This window comes from Anas platyrhynchos, chromosome 8 (assembly GCF_047663525.1).
Source record: "Anas platyrhynchos isolate ZD024472 breed Pekin duck chromosome 8, IASCAAS_PekinDuck_T2T, whole genome shotgun sequence".
NCBI lineage: Eukaryota > Metazoa > Chordata > Aves > Anseriformes > Anatidae > Anas > Anas platyrhynchos.
This window is the reverse complement of record NC_092594.1, coordinates 37,177,447-37,193,583: the sequence shown is the minus strand read 5'-3', so window position 1 is coordinate 37,193,583 and position 16,137 is coordinate 37,177,447. Positions and strand designations below refer to the sequence as shown.

General features: G+C 55.5%; 1 protein-coding gene and 1 long non-coding RNA gene across 6 annotated transcripts; one reads left to right on the top strand and one right to left on the bottom strand.

Moving 5' to 3' along the window:
• Positions 1-3,397: 3,397 nt before the first annotated feature.
• FOXD3 (forkhead box D3) lies at positions 3,398-5,719 on the bottom strand. Its single transcript, XM_013110037.4, has one exon. It carries the CDS (start codon positions 5,229-5,231, stop codon positions 4,023-4,025), a length of 1,209 nt encoding a protein of 402 aa, XP_012965491.3. The 5' UTR covers positions 5,232-5,719; the 3' UTR covers positions 3,398-4,022.
• A 2,569-nt stretch (positions 5,720-8,288) lies between these two features.
• On the top strand, positions 8,289-15,545 carry LOC110353331 (uncharacterized). Of its 5 annotated transcripts, none has more exons than XR_002403678.4 (5): positions 9,254-9,607; positions 12,069-12,153; positions 12,241-12,407; positions 12,880-13,832; positions 15,189-15,545. It is a non-coding gene; the product is annotated as an uncharacterized lncRNA (long non-coding RNA). The 5 variants fall into 5 exon arrangements; XR_011811157.1 differs by having other exon boundaries at positions 9,255-9,607; positions 12,069-12,135; XR_002403677.4 differs by having other exon boundaries at positions 8,289-9,607; positions 12,069-12,407.
• The last annotated feature ends 592 nt before the right edge of the window (positions 15,546-16,137 follow it).

Genomic DNA, 16,137 nt, shown 5'->3' with positions numbered 1-16,137 from the left:
GTTTTTCCAACGCAACGAGGTCGCAGATTTCCATAACCCCAGCTGTCTGCCAACTGAGAGCAAATTTTTAGAGATGTCGGTGTCTCTCCACCTGCAGTCACCTCAGCATTTGGGGAAATTTCCTTCCAGCGTCACCTCAGCAGGGAGGGATGGAGAGACGGGGAGTTCAGGGGGTTGTGTGGGCAGCAAACCCAAATCCCCCTGAGCTGACCGCCCTCTCCAGATGCTGGGAGCCCCAAACCTGTTAGAAATGCCCCGATACTGTCCTCAGCTGTCCCCATCCCTGTCCCCGTCCCGTCCCCGTCCCGCACCCCATCCTCCCAGTTATCGCAGCCCGCCTGGTCTCGAGGTGCGATCGTTCCCTTCCCGGGAAAAAAAAAAAAAAAAAAAAAAAAAGCTTTTTTATCGAACGCCCCCGAAATACTTGCACCGGGTCGCGTCGCCTGGAATCGAGTCCCTGTCACCAGCATTTCTGCCGTGACTTTGAGCGGATCAATGGCTGGGAAAGGCAGCGCGGGCGCATCGAGCAGCGGGGCAGAGCCGGCAAGCGGCTGCCGCTCGGCTCCCGGCAGCAGGGAGAAGCCGATAAGGAGCGGACAAACGCCTTTCTTTAACCCTTTGCAAGCAGCTCAGCCGCCTCTTTGCCTTCCCCCGGCTCCTGGGGTGATGGAAAGCCGAGTAGAGGCGAGGCAAAGCCCCCCCCCGGCACTCCGGATCTGCGGCCGGAGCAGAGCTCCCGTTCCCCGATCCGAATCGAGTTCCCCGAGCCCGAATTCCTGAAGTTTGCTCAGCTCTTCCGACAGACGAAATGTCACGTTTTAAACGGGAGGGGAAGGTTCTGCCTTGCTGACCTATTTTTCATTTCTGATTTAGGAAAAAAAAAAAAAAAAAAGGCGAGATTAGCATGGATATTGCATTTTCAAGGACCTCGCCACTATTAAATAGACTGTTAAGTGCATTTTATGGCTGAGGAGTCTGTTCCCAGCTCAGTCGGGGAGACGTGCTAAGTTCATCTCTACCTGCTACATTGAACATTCACTGACTTAAAATACTTTCGGTGGGTGTAATACCTATGCTCTGTGTCTTTTAAGTACATAACGCTTTATGTTTTAGGACTGCCACAACGTAAATTCACCGCGAGTCCCCCCGGAAAGCCGCCCTGCTCCCTCCCGGCTCCGAGCCGCGGGCGCGCATCTTCCGCGCATCTTCCGCGCCCTCCTGGGGCGGCTCGGGGGGGTCGCACCGGGTCCCTCCGGCCCACGAGCTCCCACGGGAGGCGTGAGCGGGGTCCCGGCCACCCCAGCAAAAAGCCACGGGGGTCGGGGCCGGGGCTGAGCTGTGCGGAGGGCGACCCCCCCCTTCCCCCCCGTGCGCCCCAGAGCGCACCGGCGCTCGGGGCATCCGTCAGCGGTCAGCGGCCGCGTCCAGTTTTGCCACACGGGGCTGGGGAAGGAAAAGGAAGAGAAATAAATAAAAATATATATTAAAAAAAAAAAAGAAAGAAAAAGGCTTTCTGCTGCCCCCCGCGCCCCGCCGCCCGCTCTGTGCCCGGGGGATGCCCAGCCCGGCCCCGCACGGCGGGGATGCTCCCAGCCCCCCGGAGGGGGGGTCCCGACCCCCGGGGGAGGTTACGGGGGGGGCTCCCGGTCCCCGCGCCCCCTGCAGGCCCCGTGCCGGCACTGCACCCCCCCCCGGGAGCCCTCACCTGCCCGCGGGGCCCCGGCCCCGGCAGCCGCCGCCGCCCCTTCCCCGCGATGCTGCGGCACCGGGGGTGCTGCCGGCCGCTGTCGGGAAGGCGAGGAAGAGGGGACGGAGGTGCCGGGGGACGAAGGGCAGCAGGGGAGGGAGGGGGGGACACACAAGGTGCCGGTTCTGCCGCCGAGCAGCTCCCGCCGCCGGGCCCGGAGCGCAGATGCCGAGCCCGAGGTATTGCTGCTATGCGCGGAAATATGAGCGAGCGATTTTCTGAGCAACAAAGGCTCGGGAATGGAATGAGCCCCTGTTATCCAGTGTCACTTGGAAGCCCTGGATCAGCAGCTTCTTGAGCCGAGAAGCGAATTCAAGCAGAGGCTCCTTCCTCTTTTCCCAGGGGGATCCGCTAAATATAGCAATAACCCCCGCGCGTGTTGCCCACATCACGTACCATTTGCTGTTTGTGTAAAACCGATTAGCCAGACACAACTGTGAAACTCCCCGCGACTTTTATGGCCGCAGCACGCCGACGGCCCGCGGGGCTCTCCCGGACCAGGGGGGCCCCCCCCGGTGCCCGCTCGGTGCCCGGTCCGGCGGCTCCCTGCCTGCAAACTTCCAGCACCTCCTTTATCTGGGAGCATATATGCGGAGGTGCAAATATTGACTTAGGAAAAAAATAATATTTACTCCTCACCAGGAAATCAAGGACTTTTTTTTCTTTTTTTTTTTTTTTTTTTTTTTTTTCATGTTTTGCTTTTTTTCCCCCGTTTTTCCCCAAGCTGCGCTCTCGGTTCCTCTCGCAGCGCCCGCCGCCCGTTCCCCCCGCAACCGCAGCAGCTTTTTAGGGCCCGAACAAAATCCACCGAGGCTTCCAGCACCGACGAAACCCAAACGTTTCGCCAGGGAGAGAATAAAGCAGACAGCCCGGGCAGTGCCGAGCGCCGAGGTCTCGCCTTCCCTTCGCCAGCCCGAGCCCCTCCGCAGCCGGGCTTTAAATCCTGCAACGCTGCGGTTATTTTCTCCTCTCGGCGGTCTCTGTATTTTAGCCACGAAAACGCCCAGAAATGTACATTTTTCGCAGCCGCCCTCCAAACTTAGTTGCCGGGAATTAGGTGAGAAAGGCCGTTCCCTGCCGTCGCCACGCCGAGCCGCTTCCCCAGCACTTCTCCCTCCAACGAAAGAGCCGCGCTCGGACCCCGCACGGGCACGGCTTTTCGTTTTTTATTCTCCCCCAAATAAATCCTAGATTTATTTGGCTCTTGGATGGCCCCGGCGTTTTATTTAAAACCAATTCCCCCCCAAAACAGCCGCGAAAGCCTCCCCGATGCGTGCCTGTGCCAGCAGGGAACGGCCAGCATCCCGCCGCACCGCCGCGCAGAGCCGGGTCGGGCACGAAAAAATTAAAGAAATTTTGGGGGAAAACACGGCGAGGCCGGGAGTCAAAGCACGGGGGAGCCGCGGCGATGCCGGCCCCGCAGCGAGCGGTGGGACCCGGACCCGGCTCGGCTCGGCACGGCTCGGAACAGCTCAGCCCGGCTTAGCACTGCACAGCTCGGCTCAACCCGGCTCGGAACGGCTCAGCCCGGCTCAATAAGGCTCGGTACCAGCAAAGCTCGGTTCAGCCCAGCCCGGCACGGCTCAGCCCGGCTCGGTTCCGCTCGGCCCCGCAGCCGCCGTCGCCGCGCCTGTCAGACAAAGCCGGGCAGAGCGTTTTAAAAATTTATTTACAAAGTTGTGTACAACACGAAGGGATAACATTTAGAATACATATATTCATTCATATATAAACAGACTTCTATAATAGAATGACAGCGTTTTCCTCCTTTTTTTTTCTTTTCGTCTCCAATTATTTTTTTTCTCGCTGTTGCTGCTGTTCGTTCGTTTAATATTTAAAATTTCCCCCGCTTATTTCTTTATACATTTTTTTTTTCCCGTTCTTTTTTTTTTTTTTTTTTCGTTCTCTCGCTTATTTCGGATAAAACCGCTCGGAGCGCCGGAACCTTCAAAAAAAGTGAAAGCCCGCGGCTGCTGGTCGCGACCGTCCTTTCGCCTCTTTAGAAAAATAAAAAGCCCGAAAAGCAGCGGCAGGCGCTGCCGGCAGCGGTCTGTCTGTCTGTCCGGCCGGCCGGCCGTCTGTCCGTCCGTCCATCCATCCATCCATCCGAGGGGCACGGCGGGGCTACCGGGCCGGCCGCTTAGGCTACTGGGCCGGCCACCTTGGGGCTACCGGACCGGCCACCCTGGCTACCGAGCCGGCCACCCGGGGGCTACCGGGCCGGCCACTTGGGCTACCTGGCCGGCCACCCTGGCTACCGGGCCGGCCACTTGGGCTACTGAGCCGGCCACTTGGCCTGCACGGCGGCGGCCGGGGCGGCGGGCTGCAGGAACTGGCCGGCGATGATGTTGGTAGGCACGCTGAGGATGGGGGCGATGGCCGCGGTGGTCCGGGCGAGTGCCAGCGGCTGGTGGGCCACGAGGGCCGACTGCACGGTGACGGGCGGCCGCAGGAAAGTCTGGGCTCCTGCCGCCGAGCTGGCGGCGGGGCCGCCGATGATGTTCTCGATGCTGAACGACGGGCGGCTGCTGGGCTCCGACTTGACGATGGAGCCGGCGGCTCCCAGGCTGCCGAGCTGCAGCTGCAGGCTGGGGCCGAGCTGCGAGTTGAAGGCTTTGCGGCTCAGCTCGCTGGACGGCAGCAGCGGCACGGCGGGCGGCAGCATGGGCCCGACGGGGGGGATGTAGGGGTACTGCAGCGCGGCGGCGGCGGCCGCGGGGTGCGGGTAGGCGCCGGGGTGCAGCCCGTAGGGGCGGCCGTAGGGCCCGGCCAGGCCGTAGGCGCCGAAACCCTGCATCATGAGCGCCGTCTGGTCCCGCAGGTGCTCCTGCTGGTGCCGCTTGAAGCGCTTCCTCCGCCGGAGGAAGCTGCCGTTGTCGAACATGTCCTCGGACTGCGGGTCCAGCGTCCAGTAGTTGCCCTTGCCCGGGTTGCCGGGCTCCCGGGGGATTTTGACGAAGCAGTCGTTGAGCGAGAGGTTGTGGCGGATGCTGTTCTGCCAGGCGGGGAACTTCTCCCGGTAGTAGGGGAAGCGGTTGCTGATGAACTCGCAGATGCCGCTCAGCGTCAGCTTCTTCTGCGGGCTCTGCAGGATGGCCATGGTGATCAGCGCGATGTACGAGTAGGGCGGCTTCACCAGGCTGCTCTTGGGCTTGCTCTGCCCCGCCGCCGCCGCCGCCGCTCCGCTCGCCCCGTCCTCGCCGCCGCCGCCGCCTCCGCCGCCCCCCTTGCCGCCCTCGGCCGCTCCGCCGGGGCCCGCCGGGGCCGGGCTGCCGCTGCCGCTGCTGCCGCTCTCGGCTCCCACCTCGGCGGGCAGCGCCGGCTCCGCCGCCCCGTCCAGCGGCGGCGCCCCGGGGCTGCGGGCCTCGCCGTCGCTCTCCTTGCCCAGCCCGTCGTCTCCCTCGCCCACCACGTCGATGTCCACGTCCTCCGCCGCCAGCGCGCTCTGCCCGGCCATGGCGCTGCCGCCTCCCGACAGGGTCATCCCCGCGCCTCCGACGGGGCCCCCCGCCCGCTCCCGGCGGCGGCGGCGGCCCCGGGGCGGCCCCGGCGGCGGGCCTCCCCCTCGCCTCCCCGCCGCGGCTCCTCCGAGCGCCGCCGCCCGCCGCTACACCCGAGCGGCCCGGCTGCCGCCCGCCGCGCCGCCCCCGCGGGGCATGGGGGGGCCGCGCCCGCTCCTCCTCTCGCGGCGGCGGCGGCGGCGGCTCGGGGCCGCCCTCGGGGCTCCGGCGGCTGCGGCCCGGTCACCTCCGGCTGCTCCCGCCGCCGGGCATCGGGGCTCAGGCGGCTCCGCTGCTCCCAGCCGCCCTCCGCGCCGGGTGCCCGCCGGGCATGGGGGCCGCCGGGGCTCACCGGGCGCCCTCCGCTCCACCGCTCCGCTCCCCGCTCCGCACCGCTCGTCCTCGGGGCTGCTTTTGCCCTTCCTCTCCCCCCTTTCTCTCTTCTTCTTGTTTTTTTTTTTTTTCTCCTTTTTTTTTTTTTTTTTTTTTTTTTTCGGAGGGCGGAGGGAGGGAGGGAGGGAGGGAGGGGACGGGGTGGGGGGGGCGGGAGGCAGCTCGGGGAGGCCGGAGGGAGGCCGAGGAGGGCGTCGCGGGGCCCTCGCCGGGCAGCGTGGCGGCGCGGCGGGCCGGACTGCCTGATCGATTACTTTCCCGTTAAAGATATACTCGGAGGCGGCGCCACGTGACCGCGTGACGTCACGCTCCCCCGCCGTGACGTCACGCCGCTGCCCGCTGAGCTCACACCGCCGCCGCCCGCCCCGTCGGGCCCCGCCAGCCCCCGGCCGCCCCCGGCTCCTCCTCGCCCTCCGCGGCCGCCGGCCCCGGCCCCGAGCCCGGCCCGGAGCGCGGGGACCCGGCGAGCCCAAGCTCCGGGAGCCCCCCCGGGCGCTTTCTTTTCCCTTTTTCCTTCCTTTTTATATTTTTTTTATTTTTTTCCATTTTTTTTTCCCACCAGCTGGGAGCGGAAGATCAGAGCGCGGCTATTGATTGATCCATCCCATTAGGTGCTGGGAGAAATAAAAAAGACGTAAAATAACAAAGGGAAACTATAAATAAAGAGGCTTTTAGCCGGCTCCTTTTTCTTCTTCTTTTTTCCCCCCACCTTTTTTTTTCCTTTTTTCCCCCTTTTTTTCTGTCTTTTCTTTCTTTTTTTTCCCCTTTCCTTTTTTTTCCTTTTTTTCTATTTTTTTTTCTTTTCTTTTTTTTATATTTTTTCTTTCTTTTTTCTTTCTTTTTTCTTTCCTTTTTCTTTCTTTTTTCTTTTTCTTTTTGTTTTCCCTTTTCTTTTTTTTCTTTTTCTTTTTTTTTCTTTTTCTTTTTGTTTTCCTTTTTATTTTTTTTTCTTTTTTTTTCTTTTTCTTTTTTTTCCCCTCTTTTCCCGAGGTGTTAACGACTTAACGGTTGCGGGCGTTAGCATAAGAACACGTAGGAAATGAGGCAGTGCGGGTGAATGCGAGGAGCGCGGTGCCGCGGCCCCAGGTAAGCCCCGGCCCGGGGAGCGGCGCCCGGCACAGCCCCCCCAGCCCCCCCCCCCCCGGCCCGGCCTTTCCCCCCCTTGTCTCCCCCGGACGGCTTTGGGGATCCCGGTAAATGCAAGGAAATGAGCGCATAGGGTCAGGACAGACCGTTTTCCGATCTTTTTTATTTATTTATTTTCAAGGAAAAATAAAAAATAACAGCCCCGACAAGCCAAGCACCACCGGCACCCCCCAGGCAGCCCTCTCCCCCCCCCAGGGAAGCTCACGGAAGGCTCCGCCGTACCCCGGCCCCCCCCGGCAGCACAGCCCGGAGGAGTTGGGGGGTCCCAGCGGGGGAGGGGGGGGCAGCGGGGCTGGGACCCCCCCAGACCCCCTCGGGGCTTCCCCGGTGCCCTTTTCAGGCGTTTGGCGGCGCAGCCCCCGTTGCCCCCCGGGGCCCTTTGGGGGCAGGGGAGTGCCGCCCCCCCCTCCACACCCCTGGGCCCCTCTTCATTTGTTGCGCATTTCCTCGGCACGAGAAAAGTCTCAGTAATTAATCGGTGCCGTTAATTACGGCGAAGAGAAACTCTTCTCCTCCCTTAGGGCTGCGTTGAGCCAAGTCCGGCCCGACGGGGCGCTCCCCCCCCCCCCCTCCCGGCGCCCTGCAGGGCTGGGGGCGAGAAGTTTGGGAAAAAAAAGTTTTTGGGAAAAGTTTTGGGAAAAGGTTTTTGGGAAAGGTTTTGGGGAAAAGTTTTTGGGGAAAAGTTTTTGGGAGCCCAGCCAGCCAAACCCGCACCCAGAGCAGGGGCGAAGCTGTCACGCCGGGCATCATCCAGGAGCAAATCCCCCACATAAACCCGGGGAGGGGGCTCGGAGCCCCCCAGCAGGCACATTTCGGAGCTTATCACCGGCAGGGCCAGTGCCCTGCGAAGCAAGGAAATAATTCGGGCTGCGGGAGCGGAGGTGGCGACCCCGATAATGACAACGGCAGAGCTGGAAAGTGGGCGCCCATATAGACAGATAGATTTAGCGACGGGAGAAAAACAAACTGTATGGTCCGGATCGATAGCGAGTCAAATAGAGACACGGCAAGCGCCAGGGCGAGGGAGGATGGAATAAGTTATGGTAGAGAGGGAGAAATTAATTACAGCTCAATTGGGTTCTAATATGGCCAAGCGAGAGCCTGGCTGCGGGGCGAGTTAAAAATAAAGCCGGAGGCTGGGGGGGATCGAGGGGGAACGGCAGCGCCGGGGCAATTTCTGCTTCTGTAATCGTTTTAAAGGAAGGAGAAACCAAAGGTGTCCCCTTTCAGCTCCTTAAGCCTCTTACTTTCACTAAGGACTTCTATAAATCGTTGACCTGACCCGGCTTACACCGGCCCCGCCGGCTGGGGCAAGCGCACCCCGGCACGGGGGTCTCGCCGAAGATGCGCGTTTGGTGACCCTTTTCCATGTCCCCCCCAACCCCTTTTTCTTTTTTTTTCCTTTTTTTTTTTTTCTTTTTTTTTTTCTTTTTTTTCTTCAAGGCCTCTATCCGCACGTGTTCGCTTTCCTTTTTTTTTTTTTTTTTTTTTTAAAAATCGCAATAAATCGCCTGGAAAAGCGGCGGAGCTCGGCGTTAAAACGAAATCGGTCGCGTTTCCAAAGCGCTTTCGGATTTATTTGGATTGGAAATGTACAAACATCCATTCCGGGAAAGGCAACACGTTTAATTAACGATGAGAGAGCAGTTAGGGGCAGAAAGCTAGTAAAATTGTGTGATAAATTTATGGCATTGTTAGCGTGCTTTTAATTATGGCTATTATGTTAATTATTTCACATTAGCATGGAGTTATCAGCGGCATGTCAGATTTAATCAAAACGAGCCTTTCTCTCGAAAATTGTGCTTCGCATTCGCCGCCAGCAGAACGGGGGGTCCCGAGCCCAAGCCGCCCTCTCTCCCCCCTCCCGACACTTCTTCATTTCTTTAAAAATAAATAAATGGAGGCTTTTAAAAGGAGGACTTCCCCTGAAAAGAGCGGCTGGACGTGCTGCGGGCTGGTGCAGGCGGCGGATCCCTTTAGGCTACGGCGAGCAGCGCAGGGAGGCAGAGGCGAGAAGCGGCTCGCTTGTTTTTTAGGAATTCACCATTTTCGCCCCCCTCCGGAGAAGGCACTTTATCATTTCGGATCCCTCTGTCAAACAATATGATGTCGCTCGTTTTTATCCGTCCCGTTTTACAAAAGCCCCCGCTCGCCCTGGCGGCCAGGGCAAGGCGCCTGAGTACAAAAGGAGCAAAAGGGACGAGGAGGGAGGATGCCGGAGGGCTGCGGGGGTCGGCGAGGGAACGGGGAGGAGGTGGGAGCGGGGCTGGGTGCGGGTGCGGTGCGGGGCTGTGCGCTGCGGGGCCGCTCGGAGCCCGGCGCTGCGCCCAGGAGCGCGCCCCTGCTCCCGGCCCCGCACCGCAGCCCCCGCAGCTCCCCCCGGGGAGGCGACCCAAGCCAAAAAAAAAATAATAAATACATAAGTAAAAAAGGAAAACAGCAACATCACCAAAAGCCGGGCTGGGAGCAGGCGGCGGCGAGGCAGGAGGCGAAGTTTTGGGGGGGCCCCATCCGTGCCCGGGTGCGGAGCTGCCCCGCACAGCCCCGCGGGACCGGGGGGCTGCGGCCGCGGCAGCTGCTCGCTTATTTTTAGAGCATTTCCATTCCTCCGGTTAATTTTAGATCGATTCATTATTTAGCCCCAGTTCGCCTTCAGGGAAACCCAAGCTGGGGGGGAGGCCGGAGCCCCGCGGGACTGTGCGGGGCTGCCCCCAGCCGGGGCGCTGCGGGACTCGGTGGGTGCGGGCAGCCCTGTCCCCAGGGAGGGGGAGACCCAGCCTCTGGGATGGGGTTTGGATGGTGGGCATGGACACGGAGAGAGGTGCGTGGGGCTTGTGGGCAAGTGGACAGGGGGGTATGGGTGGGAATGGATGGGTATGGGTGGGTACGGATGGGTATTTTGGGGTATGGATGGTTACGGGTGGGTATGGATGGGTATAGGTGGCTATGGATGGGTGTAGGTGGTTATAGGTGGGTACAGATGGGTATCGGTGAGTATGGATGGGCGTGGATGTGTACAGGTGGGTATGGATGGGTATGGATGTGCCCCCCATCAGGGCCAGGCACCGTGTCCCTCCTCCCACAACACTGCTCTCACACCAAGCCTCTGCCTGCTCCCACCTCGCAGGTGTTGGCAGGATCTAAGTGTCAGCCAACAGTGGTGTATGTGTAAAATCATGAATCCAGCACTCGTTTTCCTTGGGGTGCTTAATCCCACTGGCTCTTTGTCTCCTCTCTGCCTTCCCATGCCCTGGGAGCTGAATGGCACAGGGGGTCCCGGTGGTACTGGTCCTGCTGAGCTCACAGGGGGCACCCCACTGGCTTGTGCACCCAGAACTTGGGAGATGGTCTCAGGCAGGGACGTCCCCATGACCTGGCACAAGCAGGTGGCAGTGCTCAGGTGTCCCCACCAGGATGTAGGCTCAGGTTCCCAGGAGACAGCCTCCAGGGATTCACAAAATAAAGCCAAAATCATCAGAAGGAAGAGCGGAGCCCAATAGTGCTCAGAGATTTGGATGCTTCACAAGCAAGGACAGATCAAAGATTATTGAATAAGTCAAAGCACCAAAGTGCTACTGGGCAAACTGGTGTGTGTGAGCAGAGGAACTCTGCTGCCTTTTGTGGAAGATGGCTGCAAAGTTCGCTGTGAATTGGTTGGGGAAAAAAAAATAAAAAAGTAAGGACAGTTGGCAGACGTTCAGCCAAGATTCATTTATTCTTCAGATTTTCATCTTGCAGCCCCACCCTCTAAGCAGATCAATAGGTGTCCCCAGCTTGCAGCCCGTGGGTGCCCCATGCATCCACTGGCGGCGTTTCTTGGAAGTCTCCTGCTCATGTCCCTCTTGAACAAAACACCTGAAACTCATCCTCTGAGTGCCCTGCTGGAGGCTTCTGTACCACGAGGCATAAAACCCTTCCAGACCCGGGGTTTGCTTCTCCGTGCACGGAGGGAGCGGGGAGGCTCAATGGGCTCGGGCAGGAAGTTATATTTTATCTGAAGACACCTTTATTTGTCAGAGGAAGGGGAGTAAATCAACCTGACATAATCTTTTTCCATGCATCTATGCAGAAACTGCAGCCCAAAGGGATGGTGCGGGCACTAAATATTTGGTGGAAAACATGGGGATGCAACCCAAAGTGAGGGGCTGCAAGAGGCTGCTGGGGAAGCTCAGTCTAAGCCCTTGATGATTTGGCACTGACTCTGCAGGTAGGGAGAAGGTGCAAGGAAGGCACAGTGGTGTTTTGCTCAGTTTTATCCAGCAAGATGCAAATTGTGCAGAAGGAGCTAAGAGGATTCCCAGGGCTGTGAGGAAATCCCTTTGGTGGCTGCAGCATCACTGGGAGCCCTCCATGCGCTGGCCCCATCCTCTCCCAGCACGAAGCCAATTCCTACGAAACTCCGAGATACTCCTCTGAGATTTTGCATATCATGAGAGACCCCTGGGATCCCTGAGCTTACTCAGGGTTTATTTTTATTAACCAGCACAGCCAGGACTCTTGTGCTTCCCCGGCTGGGAGGAGGCTTCGTTTGTTTGTTTTCTTTCCCGGATAGTTTCGCAAGCCGCTCCTCTGGCACACGCGTAACACCCTCGATTCCCTTTAGTAAGCACAGAAAGACAAGCGGTGAATTAGCGCCGTTGTTAATAAAACCACTCTGCTAATATTTTTCCCCACCACGTTGAGCATCATCCATCGGCGGCGGCTGAACCCCTTCCGCGGGCGGCCGGCACAGGGCCAATGCATCACCGGAGCGCCACGTGCGCCACGCAAATGGTGCCTTGGTGGGACGTAAGTGGTGCGCGGGCCTTTTATGGGCCTTCTGCAGAACGGTGAATTTTACCCAAAATGCAGGTTAAAACCCATGCTAGGTATTTATGCAGTCAGGTCCATAATATCTCTTCCAAACCTTCCCCAAGCTGCTCTTCACCTGCTGAACCAGGTAGCTCCGTATCTGGAGAGCGCTGTATGGCATTTTAGGGGATTATTTTCTTTTCTTTTGGCAAAGAAAAGCTGTGCTGCAAAATCCCTCTGTGTCCTGATGTGGTGTTGCCAAGAGCCCATCCCAATGGACCGCCTGTCCCAGCAGTTTCCTCCTCCACCTCCTGAGGAGAGAAAACAGCAGAGTTCTTCGTATAAATAGTGGGTGCCCTCCACAAATGTCTTGGAAAGAGAACTGACAGCTTCAGAAACTGAAATTTCTGCTAGCTTTTGGCCAAAAAACTCTTTGAGGAGCCCAAATCTTTCCTTTTTTTTCTTTTTTTTTTTCTTTTTTTTTTTTTTAGGGGCCAGAAGGAGCACCACTCAGAACATTTCCAGTCGGACTCCTTCCTGCCATCCCCCACAAAGCCCGTTGGTGTGACCATTACAGTACTCACTAAATTCAATTTAGATCCTTCACCTTATTAGAAGAATCTTTATTAAACATTTTATTAAAGTATTTTAATGCCTTCCCAGGAATGCCATAAATCCCCGCAGGTTTCAAAGCATCTTTGAGGAGTTGCAGATAGCGCGGGGGGCCTGGCTGAGCATTTCCAGTGCTTGCATGATGAGAGCACACGTGGGCAACACTCCTTAAACCACACCAACATCGTTTTTGTGTTGGGTTTCCTGCCTTTGCCCAGGTGAGAAAGGAATCCTGCAGGATTCACCCTCCTGGGGGCTGTGCCATGTCCCCCTCATCCATCCCTGGCTTTTACTTCTCTGGAATAATGGCTAAATATCCTTCCTCCTGGAAACCCAAGAGGAGTCACCCATTGAGACCCACCTCCAGGTATGTGCCTGCAGCTCTGGGGTCTGCCAGGGCCCTCCTGGAAGCCCAGGGATGAACGAGGAGGTCTCCTCAATGCTCTCCCTGCCCCAGAGCCCGTGCTTCCAGAAATACTCACCTTAGCATTTAAACCTTGTAAATTAATGGGACTTAAATATATGCTCCGAGTTAACTGTATTCTAAACCTGAACTAAAGCTTCATTTTCCAAGCTAAGTCTTGTTCAAATTTGTAAGGTAAATTCTCATCTTTGTGTAGATGAAACACGATCGTCCTTCCTCCCCAGTTTTCTCTTGGCAGTTTTTACCGTTTTATTTCCATTTCCCAGGGAGCCTCAGCCCAGAGCAATGGTCATTCCTGCATTGGAGCTGCAGTGAGGGCAGCTCCTGAGTATCCTAAGCAGCAGTGAGAAGGTTTCTGCAGGGCCCCTTGGTGTCAACACGTGGCTCCCCAGGCGATGATGACCAGAGCAGGCACACAGCCGGGACTTTGTCACAGGATCCTGACATTTTGGCTTCTACCATTAACTAATGGCCCACTCCTGCATCCCCTGTGTGCTCAAAAAAGGGAAATTTTCTCAGAAAGCTGGGCCAGATCCTGACGGGCTTTGCTCATGAGCTTGCTTCCATTGCAGTCATTCTTCGCACGAGTCCAGCAGGATTTTGTGGGCTGTCGTTCTGGGAAGGACATATGTCCAGCATAGCTGTAGCTAACATGTCCTGCATGTTTTACGTGTTTCTTCTGCGTGTGAAATGTAATCTACTATATGTTTTGGAGCCATGTATTTAGATATGATCTCATATAAGTTTGGCAGATAAATATGCTCATATCATATAGCACGGGCGTATTTTTCACTCAGGACTGCTGGTATTCAAGGACTTCTCCTGTGCCTGGTGGAGCCAGCAGGACCCTTGGCATTGGCAGAGCTGGAACACAACTAGGTCCAAATCTTCCCTTCGCATTGCAGCCACTCCTTTGGAAGAAAAACGTGAGACTAGACAAGCCTCTGAAGGAGGAGCAAAGTTTTGTTTTCCACCCGGGACACCTCAGCAACCAGTCTGTGTTTCCTTTGAAAACGGAGAGGTTTAGAAAAACTCCCGAGGAGAAATGAAATAAATAAATGTGAGGTATAGAAGTCAAACGTTTGCTCCTGGCTTCTTCTGGTACAGCTTACAGACACAACTTTAAAAACAGGGGCAGCTCTTCTGTAATTAGCTGCTCCCCAATCTACTGCATGAATTGATGCCCCAGCCCCACGCCTCTCTGCTAAACGCAAGTCAGGTGAGAGCTTCATATTTAGTTTAATAAACCATAATTTCCGACAAAGGTAACTGTCACCTTTTGTTTCATTCTGCGCGTTTATTTTTCAAGCACCACAGCTGACCTCCGAACTCAATCTGCACTTGCCTATTGATGCATAAATATCTGTAATATCACAGTAAATTAAATTCAGTTTTAAAGGGTTTCTATTTAACAATCTGTCAGAACTTTCACAGCGTTTGATTTCTAGTTTCCTCTGTCCACTGACAGGTTTATCTCAATATGGCTTGATTAATGAAACCTTTTATTTGGAGTAAGCATGCCTATTATTACCATAATCTCTTAATGCTTGCTTAGGCAACATTGTACTCTGACAGCAGGGCTCCAAAAACTCCCAGCCCCTTCAGCGGGCTGCAGGGCTGGGGAAACGCAGCCAGGCACTTGCAGGGGCTCTGAGCAAAATCAGGCAGCTTCCCAGTGTAACAGGCTTGGCAGCCCTATTTCCACAGCCGTTGGTGTTAAACGTGCCTTATTACTAAGTATTTTTAGTGAAGATCAGCAAATGCACACTTCATTTATGACGGGTGTTATACCAGGGAGGATGTGAATGTTGTGAAGATGTGTTCTTATGAAGAATTCGTTGAATTTAGGGAAAAATACTGTAGCTTAACCTAGAAAACAAACAAACAAACAAACAAAAAACCATATAGATTTGGATATTAGTTATTGACTTCTAGTCCTTGGCTTTCCTGTCATACAGCCCTGGGTAAATCATTTCATCTGCTGGTGCTTTAATCCCATTTCACCAACAGCCACATGTGCACAGAGCTGCACCTGTGTGAACGGCAGAGCAAAACTGCACCGGACAGAGAGGAGCCAGGGCAAAACACCTCCTTTTTCTCCACTGAGCAGGAATAATAGTGCTTCCTTGCTGCACGGGAGGGCGTGCAGGCTGGGTGCCCGACCTCCCGCACTGCCAGCACTCAGTGTTGTTGCTGCTGCTACCACTGCGGCTGCGGGTGAAGCGCTGCGGTGCCGTTTACAAGACAGAAGCAAGGAAGTGACCAGCAAGCAGCCTCCCTGGATTAGGTATAGATAAGGACTGCGCTTTTCATCCCCAAGAGATCTTTCCATTGAGGCCAGTGAATGGTAACAGTGCCTTTTCTCGGGCTCCCCAAGTGTTAAGCTTCTTCCCAGCTCACATAGGCACTGGGTGAACGCGCACATGCAGGGCGCAACAGGAGCTGTGACACTGCCTTCAGCTGGACCAGGGTTCATGGGGAGTTTGATCCCATTTGTGTTCTTATTTACATTTTTTTTTTCTTTCTTTCCTTTCTTTCTTTTTTTTTTTTTCTTTCTTTCCTTCAAACACCTGAGATTTCTTCATTCAAGAACTGATGGTCAGGCTCTGTTAGGATCTGCCGAGTCCAGTGCTTCCAAGAATGAAGACCTCATCTCCCAGCCTGACTGCCTAGAAAGAGACTGAATAACCTCAGAGGGCCCTGACATCTGAGTTATCTACAGCTTTGTGAGGACACCCTTTGCTTCTGGAGCTCCTGAAGTCTCCGTCCCGCTGCAGCCGGGGACAAAGCCACCACCAGTGTCAGCAAAGGGCTTGTTGCCTCCACGCCAGCGCGGGGGCCACATGTGAAATGTCATGTGTGCTGTGTCACTCCGGACTCACATAGTGTTTTGTGTAGAAAAATAAAGAACTGCCATGTCAGCGTTATGTAACTCTTAAAGACGAGAATAATTATTAAGGTGGTTTGTGTGCTCGCTTCTATGGAATTAAAATATTTCAAGACACTTACTTCATTAAGACATTAATTGGCATCAGGAAATATATTCTCTGTTCTGCATTAATACCCTGAGAGGCTCTGGCATTCATATATAAATAACTCACATATGAGGATATATTTATCTATAGTGTGCACATACAAAGAGCACAGACAACAACATACACAGCACTTTGCACATACATACTCAATCACAGAATATATCCACGGATAAAAAGTTGGAGAAACTCATTAGAAGCAAATTGTATATTTTCAGTCAATAAATGCAGTATGGTTCAATGGCATTGCATAGGATGTGTGCTTCTGCAATACCAGGAGCAATACTCTCAATAGCCGAATGCTTTTGCCTGTCATAAAAATGTTTATTTGCTCGAAAGTACAGACTGCTGCTCATGAAATCCTCCTTGCAGAATTATTATAATTCTCCAACACGTTTCAGACTTTTTGGGTTGTTTCACACTCTGCTTTTTAACCTTCAACAACAAATATTGTTGTATCATGAAGACAGCAAATCCAAACAATTACATATG

What these genes read in the sequence shown, in the direction of transcription:
- FOXD3 (XM_013110037.4), bottom strand. Translation starts at nt 5,231, where the DNA reads ATGACCCTGTCGGGAGGCGGCAGCGCCATGGCCGGGCAGAGCGCGCTG.